At 41.1% G+C, this 13,873-nt stretch overlaps 1 protein-coding gene across 1 annotated transcript in view; it reads left to right on the top strand.

The window, feature by feature from the left end:
• plxna3 (plexin A3) overlaps positions 1 to 13,873 on the top strand; it is a 53,561-nt gene that overhangs the window by 31,083 nt on the left and 8,605 nt on the right. Inside the window, exons 7-24 of the mRNA XM_025059102.1 lie at positions 1,049 to 1,189; positions 1,294 to 1,394; positions 2,845 to 2,968; positions 3,056 to 3,212; positions 3,299 to 3,398; positions 3,607 to 3,721; positions 7,307 to 7,507; positions 8,366 to 8,462; positions 8,536 to 8,726; positions 10,831 to 10,979; positions 11,164 to 11,284; positions 11,446 to 11,582; positions 11,681 to 11,851; positions 11,947 to 12,040; positions 12,364 to 12,483; positions 12,583 to 12,702; positions 12,792 to 12,935; positions 13,086 to 13,414. Coding sequence (XP_024914870.1) covers positions 1,049 to 1,189; positions 1,294 to 1,394; positions 2,845 to 2,968; positions 3,056 to 3,212; positions 3,299 to 3,398; positions 3,607 to 3,721; positions 7,307 to 7,507; positions 8,366 to 8,462; positions 8,536 to 8,726; positions 10,831 to 10,979; positions 11,164 to 11,284; positions 11,446 to 11,582; positions 11,681 to 11,851; positions 11,947 to 12,040; positions 12,364 to 12,483; positions 12,583 to 12,702; positions 12,792 to 12,935; positions 13,086 to 13,414 — 2,612 coding nt within the window. The remainder of the gene's footprint in view (positions 1 to 1,048; positions 1,190 to 1,293; positions 1,395 to 2,844; positions 2,969 to 3,055; positions 3,213 to 3,298; positions 3,399 to 3,606; positions 3,722 to 7,306; positions 7,508 to 8,365; positions 8,463 to 8,535; positions 8,727 to 10,830; positions 10,980 to 11,163; positions 11,285 to 11,445; positions 11,583 to 11,680; positions 11,852 to 11,946; positions 12,041 to 12,363; positions 12,484 to 12,582; positions 12,703 to 12,791; positions 12,936 to 13,085; positions 13,415 to 13,873) is intronic.

Here is a 13,873-nt window from a genome sequence, read left to right as displayed (position 1 = left end):
TATATATATTTATATATGTATATGTATATATGTATATATATATGTATATATGTATATATTTATATATATATATATATATATATACATATATATATATATATATATATATGCTAATAGAGTTCTCACAAAACCACACACATACAGCATTTTTACAGAGGTTACATTTTTTTTTTTTTTAAACCAGATATGCTTTGTCTTGGGTTTTATTCATTGTGGAAGATTCATTGTTGGAGTAGTGGTGGCTTGGTGTTTAAGGAAGTAGACTTGGGTCCAGAAGGTTTCAGGTTCAAGTCCACCGAGGTGCTCTGAGCATGGCACTGTCTCAATCACACTGCTCCCTATATATGCTATATATATATATATGTATAAATCATAACATATATATGTATATATATGTGTATATATATTTATATATGTAGACATATATAATGCATTCTCTAGACACTCACCCTAAACTTTATATATTATATAAAAAATTATACCCCTTATCTTAATCCTAACCCTAATCCTGACAACTCGTCCCCTGCTCACTATGGTGATGGGTTAAAGGCAGAGGTCACATTTTGTTGTGAGCTGTGTCACAACGACGAGTCGTTCACTGTCACTTTCATTAGCTGTAAGCAGAAAGAGGAAAAACTGAGAGTGTTTACGTTAGGATCAATGTTCTCTTCCTCACTTGTTTCTTTATTTCATTTTTGTTTCCTTTTTTTTTTGTTTCCTTTTTTCGTTTCCGGACCATTTCTGGGTCAGACACAGGAAGAGGAGGAATTGTATAAAGAGGATTTGACATTTTCATCAGCTGCATCACCTCCTGAAGACACACACAAACACAGACACACTTGTTAATTTCCCATTGTTTTTAGACCAGCTCTTGCTCCATATGCTATTAAAATATATGCTATTTTCAAGACTCATGTTTTTTTTTAACTATATTAAGACTCATAACAGGACGACAACAATTCCACATTATCCTCGCCACGGTTGAAACAACGATATCATCAAGTTACCATTCTGACTGAGCGTGTCTTTGTGTGTGTGTAAATTACAGATCCGTGTAGATGGCATCCCACCGCCGGCCCAGAATGCTTTGCTGTACGAGACCGTGACAGTGGTGGAAGGAAAGCCCATCCTTAGAGACATGGTCTTCAGTCCTGATCATCAGTTCATCTACCTGCTGAGTGACAGACAGGTGTGTACATATAAAACACACACACACGCTCATACAGATACTGCTGTATATAGTTTCACCCTTATTAATCATAAAAGAACTGCTGATGTTTTCTGTGTCTGCAGGTCTCCAGACTTCCTGTGGAAACTTGTGATCAGTACACCAGCTGCTCAGACTGTCTTGGTTCTGGAGATCCCCACTGTGGTTGGTGTGTTCTTTTCAACAAGTAAGGACCTTTTATTTTCTAAAGATAAAACCAAAATATAACCAAAAAAAAGCCCCAACCGTAGTTGGAGTTCACATGGGGAGACTTAGTGATCTGCTCCAGAGCTAAAGTTAACATTAGCTCGGGGGCTAACTCCCTCAACTTTGTTCTCGTCCGCAGCAGAGGTAAACAGAAACAGGTAGAAGTTGGGGTCTTTATTAGTGATGTGCGGATCGATCCTGAAATATCGATACTTCCGATTCTGGATCATTATGCTCTGAAATCGATCCTGAAATCAAAACATCGATACTTTTGATAACTTCCGCATTCTGAGATGAGGTGTATCCTAAACAGAAACATGGTGAAAAGTATCCAAATTATTGAGATGTTGTCTAAGTGGCGCTCGGTTGGTGGGACTACTTCTTCTTCCGCCTGGGTGTGTGCGTCATGCTTAAGCACAGGGGCTCTACTCCGTGCTCTCACTCAGTCACTATTGATGGGAATCTCGGCTCTTTTTTTTTTAGAGAACCGGTTCTTTTGGCTCGGTTCCCTGAAAAAGTCCGACTCTTTCGGGTCCCAAATGGCTCCTCAGATTATTTTTTTATTTTTTATTTTTATACAAATAACATGTTTTCAGAGTTTGAAACGTTGTTTTGACATATTTTATATGATTGCGTTAGTGGGCTTTTCTATTGTTGTGTTGACTGTGTAGTAAATGAGGCAGCTACCTCAGTACACTCCAGAGTTTAAAATAAATAAATAAAAAACTCTGCCTTGGATTCTTAAAGACAAATGATAAAATATCGGTATCGGCGATACCAGCCCGAATTTTACTCGGTATCGGATCGGAAAGGAAATTGGTGGTATCGAACATCACTAGTCTTTATTATCAGCCACACCGACCACAACAGAACATAAACAGAGTTTTAACAGCTCCTGTATAACCAACTCACGCTTCAACTGCTCTGAACTTTCGCTACCGTTATTTCTCGTGCGCGCCCCATGCACATATACGCACACGGCCAATCACAGGCAGAAATATGCTACAAGTATAACACACAGTAGCCTACCAGAAAAGTCATTGATCGCTAGTGGTGGGAATTTTGTTAGCCCGTAAAAATCTAAAAATGAGCAGCAGCACCGTTTAAGCCGCAGGTTGCAAAGCATGTGAAAAAAGTTAGCGGTCTCTAGTCCGGAAATTACAATACCTACAGAAACACAAAGTAGTAATCTAAAAAAAAAAAAAAAAAAAAAAAAAAAAAAAACTAAAAAGTTAGCTGAAACTCAGAAAAGAAAAAAAAACTTGTTGATGGTTAAAACATGTAAAAGAAAAAAAAATGTATTTAATTAATTTATTTAAAGTAACTAAACTAATTACATATGTAACCGGCGTAGCCTCTGCGTTGTATACACTTACGTACTTACTTAAATTTCGACTTTCGCGTTATAAGTTTGACTCCACCCCACTCAGGTGTTCCACGCAGGAAGCCTGCGAGAAGTGGGAGGAGCCTCAGCACTTTAACACTCACCTAGACCAGTGTTTGGAAATTTCCGTGATGCCCAGTAACATGTCTGTGACTTCACCCCCAACGCAGGTAAGGGAAAAAAAAAATCTGTAATTCTTCTACTTGGTGATGCCCCCTGGTGGTGGCCAATCTATAAACATTTATTTGTCTGTCAAGCTAACCATCAGGGTCCAGAATGTTCCGGCCCTCTCTGGTGGGGTCTCCTGCGTCTTTGAGAATCTGAGTGAGAGCAGCGGTGAGGTCCTGGAGAAGGGTCAGGTGATATGTATGTCACCGTCTCTGAAGGAGCTTCCGACGCCCGCAAATACACACGGTAGAAGCACACAAACGCGCGTAACATTTTTTTTTTTCCCCCCACTGGGTTTGTTTTGCTGACCAACTACGATGATGTCATTCCAGGGGAAAAGCGTGTGATCCAGCTCAGCCTGAGGTCCACAGAAACCAAGAAAAAGTTCATAAGCACCAACTTCATCTACTACAACTGCTCAGTGCTCAACTCGTAAGTCTAAATCATTTGCACCATACGTGTCCTCTCCTCACCTTACCTTATTAAGCAGCCCGTTTAAGTTTAGTTTTTAAGACATCGTGGACTGAAATAAAATACATTTACGCCGATGAAATCGTTAACACGTGACTTATCTCCAAACATTTGTACGCAGGCTCGCCCACGTTACTTCCTGTTTCTTTCTTTCTCTCTCTCTCTTCAGGTGTACTTCCTGTGTGAGCAGCTCCTTTCCGTGTCACTGGTGCAAATATCGTCACATCTGCACCAACAACCTTCAGGACTGTTCTTTCCAGGAAGGAAGAGTCAGCAATATGGAGGTACAAACATAAACACCTGAGTCGTCCTGAACAGTTGTCCCCAACCCCCGGGCCGCGGATCAGCACTGGTCCGTGGCTCAATTGGTGACGGGCCACATAGAAAGATCGCATAACTTACGTTATTTCTGTGTTATTTATTATCTGATTCTGAACAATGTTTTGTTTTGCCTCGGCCACATGTCTTACATCCGTCCGCTACCAGCGTCTGTTCCGCCCAGTAACAACTAAAATACCAAGCTAGCAAAGTGAACAAAAAAAAAAACGTCTTTGGAAAGTTTCTTTGTGTAGGGTAAAATAGTCAGTGAGGAGAAAGAAGAAGAAAAAAAAAGCTGTATTTAACAGACAATTCCAGGAGTCCTACTTGAAATGTGGATGTATTGCGACAGGTTGTTCCCACGCACTGAGCCCGCGTCGCATAATATGCGGCGAACGGCTCTCTAATGAGGCAATGAAGCCTTCAAAACTGCTTCGTCACTTGAAGACCAAGTTGTTCTGCATTAAAAGACAAGCTCGATGTTACGAGGACGCTGCTGATAAAGTTGCATACACAGTGGCTTAACGTTTATTATTAGTTTTAGAAAACACCAGTTTTTATGCCGGTCGTATTTATCCGCCACACCAGCAGTCTGTGAAAAGATTTTCAGACATTTAACCTGTCCGTGGCACAAAAAAACGTTGGGCACCGCTGGTCTAGAGAGTTGGGAAAGAAGATCGGAATTAGTATCTATGTAAGGGAAAAAAGAGAGAATTAGAAAAAAAAAAAAAAAAAAAAGAAGGCCACAAGAACCAGTAGTAGGCAAAGGACGACTGCAGGCAAAATGGATTAGAGAGAAAAGTAATCATAGAAAGGGAGGGAAAAAATAGCAGTGACGCCAAAGTGTTTATTGAGAGGAAACATAGCAACGTGTGACGCTAGTCTCTGTGCTCGGTTTATCCGCATCGCGTTCCATTTTCTTTCCAGCAGTCATCTACCAATTCTCCTCTCTCCCTCACACCCCAATCAAGATTAAGCAGTAGAATATGAATGTTTGACCACCTGAGGGACTAACTCTCCCATCACCTCTTAATGTTGTCAGTGACAGCACGCAGTGTGTGGGCGAAAAAATGACAACAGGCGGCTAACAACCTGCGATTGTCTAATTGTTTAATGGAAGACGAGTAACCTCTCAATTAATGTCCAATCATGACAATCGGTGTTGATCGCATAGCAATTAGTGTCGGTAAGATGAGGAATGGCGTTGGTTTTTTTTTACTTCAAAATAAAAGACTTCTTCTCTTAATATGCTCACTTGTGCCTGAGTAACGAGCAGAAACCAAGAGAGTCCGGAGATACAATGTCCCTAAAAGAACGTTATTAATTTACAATTAATTTATTAATTAATTTAATCAATTTATTATTATAATTAAATTATTATAATTATTATAATTAAATTATTATAATAATATTATAATTATTATTATAATTATATTATATTATATATATATTATTATAATAATATTATAATTATTATTGTAATTATTATAATTAAATTTATTATTATAATTAAATTTATTATTATAATTAAATTAATAAATAAATAAATTTATTTATTTATTAATTAATTAATTAAATTAATTTATATTTCTCTTCTAAAGCAGTGATGTTTGGTTGGCTTTTTTTTTTTTTAAAGAAAATGACATTGTCACAAAAATAAAGTCCTTCCACCCTATTCAAGAATTCAAAAATATCCATATCGCAAAATAAACCTGAGGCGTGTGAACACGGTGTCTGAATCTTTCTGAATTATTCAAATGAAGCGTACCTTATCGAAGAACTGATTTAAGATGTTAACTTGCGATAACACTTACGACAACAACTACATAACTGCTCTTTAATGTCGAGAAAATAATGGTCAGTGATCACAAAGCAGAGGGAGACAAAATAAAAAATTTCCCCCGCGACAAATATTTATCGGTCCATTCCAAAGATGACTTGCATAAATAAACTCAAATTTCAGGATGTATTTTTCTTACTTACGACTGTCCGATAATTACTACATTTGTTTAGCCTTAGAAAATGATTCCCACATTCCCACTAAACAACAAGCCTCATAAACAAACCATTAGTTGGCTTCATCAGTCTATTGCTTGTCAAAGGCCTTTTCCATTTTTGCGCTAGCTAGCTACCCGCTAGCATGAGGAGGAGAGCAGCTTGATAACAGGTGCAAACCACCAGGTCAACAGAGATTATGACATCGTCATGCTGAAGTTGCAGCTGTCGCGTAAGGAGCGTTCAGATACCATCAGAAACGAACAGTAATTTATAATTTGATTTTCTTTCTTTTCTTTTCTTTCCTTATGTTACCTCCATTTTTTTTTTGAGACGGTGTCACCCAGCAGCCCCTATTTTGGAAACCACTGTGCTAGGCAACAGTGATAACAAGATTGGCAAAATCCCACTGTTGACCAGATGACACTGATCTTTTTCTTTCTTGTGTTCAGGGGTCAAAACACCAGCCAAAATGTAAATAAATAAAAATCTGCAGCAAATAAATAGAAGTATATGGGGAAAAGGGATGGAGATATCTTTTAAAGGGGATCAAAGAACTTTGTAAAAATAAATTACAGACACCTACAGTGTAAGTCAGGGTGTCTTCACACAAGCCATTGATGTGTGTTTGTGTGTTTGTGTTACCTACTCTACTTCCTGGGGTGTAATGCTCTTTCTGTCAGTCTTTATATTAATTGCTGTGTTGATGCTCATTAATGAAGCTTCCAGTGTCTATGTGTGTGTGTGTGTGTGTGTCTCAGTGTGTTTGATGTGTGTGTGTGTGTGTGTGTGTGTGTGTGTGTGTGTGTGTGTGTGTATGAGACAGAAACAGATTGTGGAGCTTCCTGGGGCTGCTGAAATGACACGCACTCAACGGGGGAGGGTGTTGATTTGGAGTCAGTTCCAACAATCTTCAGACTGGGTTGGGGTTCATCCTGGGAAGTTGGCAAGCCCATCTCAGACCTTAGGGTTCCCACTTAAACGTTCTTAATGTAATAATAAGATTGGTTGAAATTTTTTAAATATACCATTTGGCACCTTTTGCGTAGGGATCAACAAGAAAGAGTACAAAATCAAATCAAGGAATTAGCGAGTACCGTATTTTTTTTGGACTATAAGTCGCACTTTTCGTCATACTCAAGTGCGACCTATATATATTAAAATATACAATTTCACGTTTGTTATTTTCACGTTTGTTATTTTTTTTTGGCAGACGCAAAAGAGCGCTCTTGGTTTGTGTACCAGTATCTGCTAACTCTCGTACGTTTGTTATTTTCATACTGACAACCACTAGAGGGCATCGGTGAAACGTATAGTCCACAGTGACTTATATATGTTTTTTTTTTCTTCTTCTTCATTATGCTTTTTTTTTTTGGCTGGGGCGACTTATACTCTGGGGGGACTTATATTCCGGAAAATACGGCACAGATTCAGGTTCCTGTACGATTTCTACGTAACTAATTTGCAAAGAACCTGATTTGTGATGTGGACGTTTTTTGTGATTACTTGTTTAGCTCTGCGGGGCTCACTAACATTCTCTTCTCTCTCCTCCATAGGGTTGCCCTCAGATCCTGCCCACCTCAGACATCCTTGTTGCGGCCGGAATGGTTCGTCCGATCACACTGCGAGCTCGTAACCTCCCTCAACCACAATCCGGTCAGAAGAACTATGAGTGCGTGTTCGACATCCAAGGAAAAGTTCAGAGAATTCCTGCAGTGCGCTTTAACTCCTCTTGTATTCAGTGTCAGAACACCTCGGTAAGGGACCGCACTATCCGGCATGCACTTCTGCTGTTCTAAACATCACAACAACATCTGTCTTAGCATTAAACCTGCCCCCCAAAAACACAACACGACACTTGTCCTGTCGACTATTGCACCAGATAGTCAATTTCCCCTAGGAGTGTAATACCTTAATTAAACTTACACGCGCGCGCGCACGCGCATTTTATATCCTCATTCATTTTAACATTATATTCAAGTTGATACAAATCATTAATAAAAATAAAATCTGTCACATTATGTCTTCATTATCCCCACTGACAGACAGACTCTTCCCTTCGAGCTCGGTTATCGCAGCCAAAATATACAAAAGCTACTAATCTGTTGCTGCCCCTTGTGGACAGTTTGTGTATCAAAGGCACGTCTGAGCCGATTAATTGAAAATGTAATAAAGTAAAGTAAAGAGGCTCCTGGATCTTGTGAGAAAAATAAGAAAATGCAGATTTTTTTTTTCTCTCTATGAACACATCAGACTAGGACTTTTCTTTCCCGTGTCAGACCTAGATTAATGATCATGTGATGGTGTCACATGATTGATGAAAGCCTGATGTGAGCAGACAGAGGATGGTGAATGATCCCTGCTCGTCGCTCCATCCTCTTTTATCTTTCCCCTTCCTTCTAATCCATTTTTTTTTTCCCTTGGGGTATATACCTTCCCTTTGTCACCATCCATCATTTACTTCAACCTCATCCGTCTGTTTTTTTTTTCCTTTTTAACATAGATGTAGAGGACATTTACTGCAAATCCTCGTGACGTTAGAGGAACTGCGAGAATGCACTTTTGGTTGACACGCCAAACCATCAAGTCTAACAAACGTTTGTGTGTTTCTTTAGTACTGGTATGAGGGTGATGAGGTCGGTGATCTCCCTGTGGATTTTTCGGTTGTTTGGGATGGAGATTTTTTTATCGACAAACCGGCGTCGATGAAAGGTAAATACATGCGATGTGATCTTTTACCGAGTGGCTCTTTGTTGACGTGCTGACCTGTTGACCGTTTTTTCAGCGCTGCTGTACAAATGTGAGGCTCAGCGCTCCAGTTGCGGTCAGTGTCTCAAAGCGCCCACCGCGTTCGAGTGTGGCTGGTGCGTGGAGAACAGGAAGTGTCTGCTGCTGCAGCATTGCCCCACCCCCGAACAGAACTGGATGCACCACGGTCGCCACAACTTGCGCTGCAGTCACCCACGCATCACCAAGGTAACAATGCACTTTCTATTTCTTTGAGTTTTTGTAGGCCAAAAAAAAATTTTTTTTTTTTTTTTTACTTTGGTCCACTTTTTAGTAAACGTCTGGAAATTTGATTTGTTTTAAAAAAGGACTACCATCGACTACTTATTATATTAGGAGGACGCATAGAGAGATTTGAACCACGTTCACAGTCACCAGGTGCCACTGAGGTGCACTTGGCAACTTGCCTTTTGTAAGCATTATCTGTATGATTTGAACAGTCCAGTTTATTGTATATACCGCGGTATACTTGGACACCACCATATTGACCCCATGAATATTTATAGGGGTCACCGTGGCCTGGGTCCACCACCAGTTGAAATGAAGTGGGTTCCCATTGATCAGTGTGACAAAGTCGTCCACCGCGGTCCTGTCCTCACTCTCCTTACCAACTAGTGATGCATTTGGCTGCTGCTGAGTCATCGGAAGAAATATCTGAAGGTGGCAGGTGACACTCGATGCAGTAGTCAAAGCTGGTGGTGGAAAGTGGAAAGACACTGAACAGGAGAGAATACACAGAGAAGTCACTGAACATGATGCTTGCTAGTGTTCCCGGGGTGAGCGCTGTTGACTGTTGAGCAGCCGTCGTCGATCAAGGAATAGTCGAAAACCATGGACCAGAGCTAATGCAGTATGAGTCTGTATAACAGCCCGCCCACCATGGGGCTTACATGGAGAAGCAGCCAGTGAGTCACCTCAAAGCAGCCCTGCATTGCCCTCATGGTCTCATCTGACCGTCTCCATCTCATACATTAGGGGCCATATATGTCAGATGGCATTGATTATGCCATCGGGGGATGGAAGGGGATATCATTACTTGTGAGGATTGATCTCACCGCTGAACTGTTGCCATGGTTACTTAAAGCCCCGTTCCACTTTTTTCCCCCCTGCAGATGAGCAGGGCTGAACATGCAGTGGCTCAGTAGCATTTAAAAAAATATAAAGGCGTAGAAATTAGGATTAGTTAATCCGGTAAAATGATATGGAGCGGTTTTCCTAGTACAAGGCATCTGCATACTGGGATTGAAAGTCATAATGTGTTGTTGTGTAAGTTTGACCTGAGGGTTTAGTCCTGTTCACTGACAGCCTTTATGGCTCTAATTAATATTATGTTACCTGCGATATGCATAAAGGTATATTTATCAAATTTATCTAATAGTTGTTGTCATTCTCCTGCATACAGACCTTTTGAAGGGGGGGTCGCTTTGTTATTTAATAGGTCACTGGTATACAATTCATACTAACCGTACTCTCCGGACTATAAGTCGCACCAGCCAAATAGAGTGCCCTCTAGCGGCTGTCGGTGTGAAAATAACGAAGGTGTAAATTTTCTGTGGTACAGGAGTAGCAGATACTGGCACACGAACCTAGAGTGCCCTCTAGCGGCTGTCAGTGTGAATATAACGAACATGGAAATTAAATAACAAACGTGAATTTCCAGCGCTACAGGAGTAGCAGATATTGGCACACGAACCTGGAGTGCCCTCTAGCGGCTGTCAGTGTGAGTATAACGAACCTGGAAATTAAATAACAAACGTGAATTTCCAGTGGTACAGGAGTAGCAGATACTGGCACACGAACCTAGAGTGCCCTCTAGCGGCTGGCAGTGTGAATATAACGAACATGGAAATTAAATAAAAAACGTAAATTTCCAGTGGTACAGGAGTAGCAGATACTGGCACACGAACCTATAGAGTGCCCTCTAGCGGCTGTCAGTGTGAATATAACGAACATGTGAAATTATATGTTTTAATATATATGTCGCACCTGAGTATAAATTGTTAAATTGTACACATTTTTTTTGTCTTCTAAACCATACTTCAGACGTTCGTTTTGATACTGATTCTATTCTAAATGTTATTATTATTTTAGTTGTTTTTTTTTTTTCTCAAATGTATTTTTCTGGATTAGTCCGTTCCCTACAATTCCCTCCAGTTGATAAGAAGGTAATGCAATATCGTCTTTATTCCCTTGCGAAGCTGACTCGTGACCTGACCATTAATCGGACATTTTGGGGAACAAACATTCCCTCCTAAAGTAATTCCTATTTATTAACTGTCCCTGTTGTCCTTAGATTGATCCTCTGACTGGACCCCGTGAAGGTGGGACAAGAGTGACAATAGAAGGAGAGAACCTGGGTCTGCAGGTGAAGGAGATAGCTCATGTTCAGGTGGCTGGGGTCCGCTGTAACCCCGTTCCCTCTCAGTACATCAGCGCCGAGAGGTCAGTGTTTTTTTGTTATACGTGCGCATGCGTTAGCTCCTACAGTCATGTTAGTTGTTAGTTATATTTACAATACCCATGGATGTTTTTACCAATTTAACCAGACTTTTACCGCACACATTTTATTTCTGTCTTTCAGAACGTATATACCTGATTCTGTTTTTGTTTTCTTTTTTTTTTTTAGAATTGTGTGTGACATGGCTGAAGCTCTTCTCCCTCACTCTCCTGGAGGTCCAGTCGAGCTCTGCATTGGTGTCTGCAGTGCAGAGTATCGAACCTTGTCCACGCAAACATACTCATTTGTGGTGAGTTTATGTCGGTCTGAAGCAGCAGCAGAAGAGCAGAGAGGTCCTGGGTTCGAGAGATCCGCTGTTAGCACAGGGATTTCCCAAAATATGGGATCAATAAAGTTGAATTTACTTTTTGGTGTGTAGATGATTCAGTTCTTTTTCTCCTGATTTTCTAGAGTCCCAGTTTCAGCCGAGTCCGTCCAGAAAAAGGTCCGGTCTCCGGCGGAACCAGACTGACAGTGACAGGACGACACCTGGACGCTGGCAGCAGCGTCAGTGTTTTCATTGACAAGGAGGAGTGTTTGTTTGTCAAGTCAGTAGATTTAAGACAAATAGAATTATGAGTCAATCATAGAAAAAAAAAATCTTTAAAATAATACCACTCACCATGTTTTTTTCTGTCTGCCTCAGACGAAGTAACCGGGAAATAATCTGCATCACCCCCGCCTCCCTGTCTGGCACGGGCCCCACCGCCATTCGTCTGATGATTGACAGAGCCGAGGTGACGAGTTTTGACACGAAATACATTTACACTGAAGATCCAACCATCACCAGCATCGAACCTAACTGGACCATACTCAAGTAAATCAGTTTTCCATGTATGATACGGAAATTTTAGAACCTGTCAGCGGTTCAACCCGTAACCTCTATTTGTGCCTGTGCGTGTGTGTACGTAGTGGCAGCACAGTGATCACAGTAACAGGAACAAACCTGCTGACGATCCAAGAGCCTAAGGTTCGGGCAAAGTATGGAGGAGTGGAAACAAATAACGTAAGAAACACGTCAGCAAAAACATTTCGATTAAATAATTAAAAAAGCACCGCAACATCATGTCTAAAAAAAGTCTAGTTAAAAGAAATCCCACCATGAAACCTTTAAAAAACAAACCAACAAAAAAAATCCCTCAAATAAATATTTTTAACATTAAAACTTTGACATTAAATTATTAAAAAAAAAAACTTCAACTTTTGTATTTAAAATAAGAAAAATTATATTTTAACGAGTGTTTTTTTTTTTTGCCAGTAGGGGGCAGGGGTTTGTGAACTAACGTCTGGAGCATTAGTGGTAATTTTTTTTGTCTCTTCTCTCTTTAGTTCTGCAACGTAGTCAATGACAGCACCATGACTTGTTTGGCTCCTGGTCTGGTTTACAGTAAACCAAAACCACTAGAGGGCGCACTGCGCCCCGACGAGTTTGGCTTCATTCTTGACCAGGTGACCTGCTCATCCTCTTTTGTACACACACATACAGTATTCCTCAGGAGAAAGTGAAGCATTAACTGACCCACTGCTTGTTTCCTTTATTTTTCCTAGGTGTCATCTCTACTGGTCCTAAACTCCACCCCCTTTCTGCACTACCCAAACCCCACCTTTGACCCTCTGGGGAATTCTGGGATTTTGGAGGTCAAACCTGGATCACCAATAATTCTCAAGGTGAGAGAAGAAACAAGTAGTGGACAAAAAGAGGAGTAAATGAAGCAAAAGGACTGTGTCCAACCTTGTGTGTTTGTTTTTGTGTTTAGGGTAAGAACCTGATTCCTTCTGCTCCTGGGAACAACCGTCTAAACTACACTGTCCTGATCGGAGAGTCTCCGTGCGTGCTGACCGTGTCGGAAAACCAGCTGCTCTGTGATTCGCCAGATCTGACTGGAGAACAGCGGGTCATGGTGAAGTCCCTCGCCATCACTAGGACACTAGCACATCAGAGCAGCGTGCGGGAATGAAAACGAAACGAAACACTAATGTGAGCATACTCTCCATAGATCTGGGAATGAAAACGAAACGAAACGAAACTAATGTGAGCATACTCTCCATAGATCCTGGTTGGAGGTCTGGAATATTCTCCAGGAATGCTGCACATTTACTCGGACAGTGCTCTGACACTTCCGGCCATCATCGGTATTGGAGCGGGTGGTGGAGTGTTGCTTATCGCCATCATTGCCGTCCTCATCGCCTACAAGAGGAAAACGCGGGATGCAGACCGTACCCTCAAACGTCTGCAGCTGCAAATGGACAACTTGGAGAGCCGCGTTGCGTTGGAGTGCAAAGAGGGTACGTTTGTGACGGGTCATGTGACCACTGAAGTTTCTTGTCTGCGCAAAAATGAGTCCATGTGGAACAGAGGTGAACCTGATTTTGTTCCTCAGTGAAACCGTTCTCATTTAGTACAAGCTAAAACCACAAGTCATCCTCGTGAGAGAGTGAGCTAACACGCTACTTTTACAAAGTTCGTACCCCTTGCGATCAATGACTTTTCTGGTAGTGCTACTGTGTGTTATACTAGTAGAGTACGTCTGTCTGTGAATGGCTGTGTGCGAGAACCAGAGGTGGGGGACCAAGTCATTGCTTTGCAAGTCACGAGCAAGTCTCAAGTCTTTGCACTCAAGTCCGAATCAAGTCTCAAGTCCAAATAGGCCAAGTCCGAGTCGAATCCAAGTCAAGACTGAAAAGTGTCAAGTCAAGTCCCAAGTCCTGCCGTTTCTGTTTTCAAGTCCTTTCGAGTCCTTCCACTCACTGCCACTCGTTTTTTGTTGACCACCTCGTAGTTTTTAAATCCGAACAACACGATCTTTGGTATCATTTTCTCTAACCCGCGCATTGTTCG

This window comes from Cynoglossus semilaevis, chromosome 10 (assembly GCF_000523025.1).
Source record: "Cynoglossus semilaevis isolate Cse_v1.0 chromosome 10, Cse_v1.0, whole genome shotgun sequence".
Taxonomy (NCBI): domain Eukaryota; kingdom Metazoa; phylum Chordata; class Actinopteri; order Pleuronectiformes; family Cynoglossidae; genus Cynoglossus; species Cynoglossus semilaevis.
This window is presented reverse-complemented; position numbering and strand designations above follow the sequence as displayed.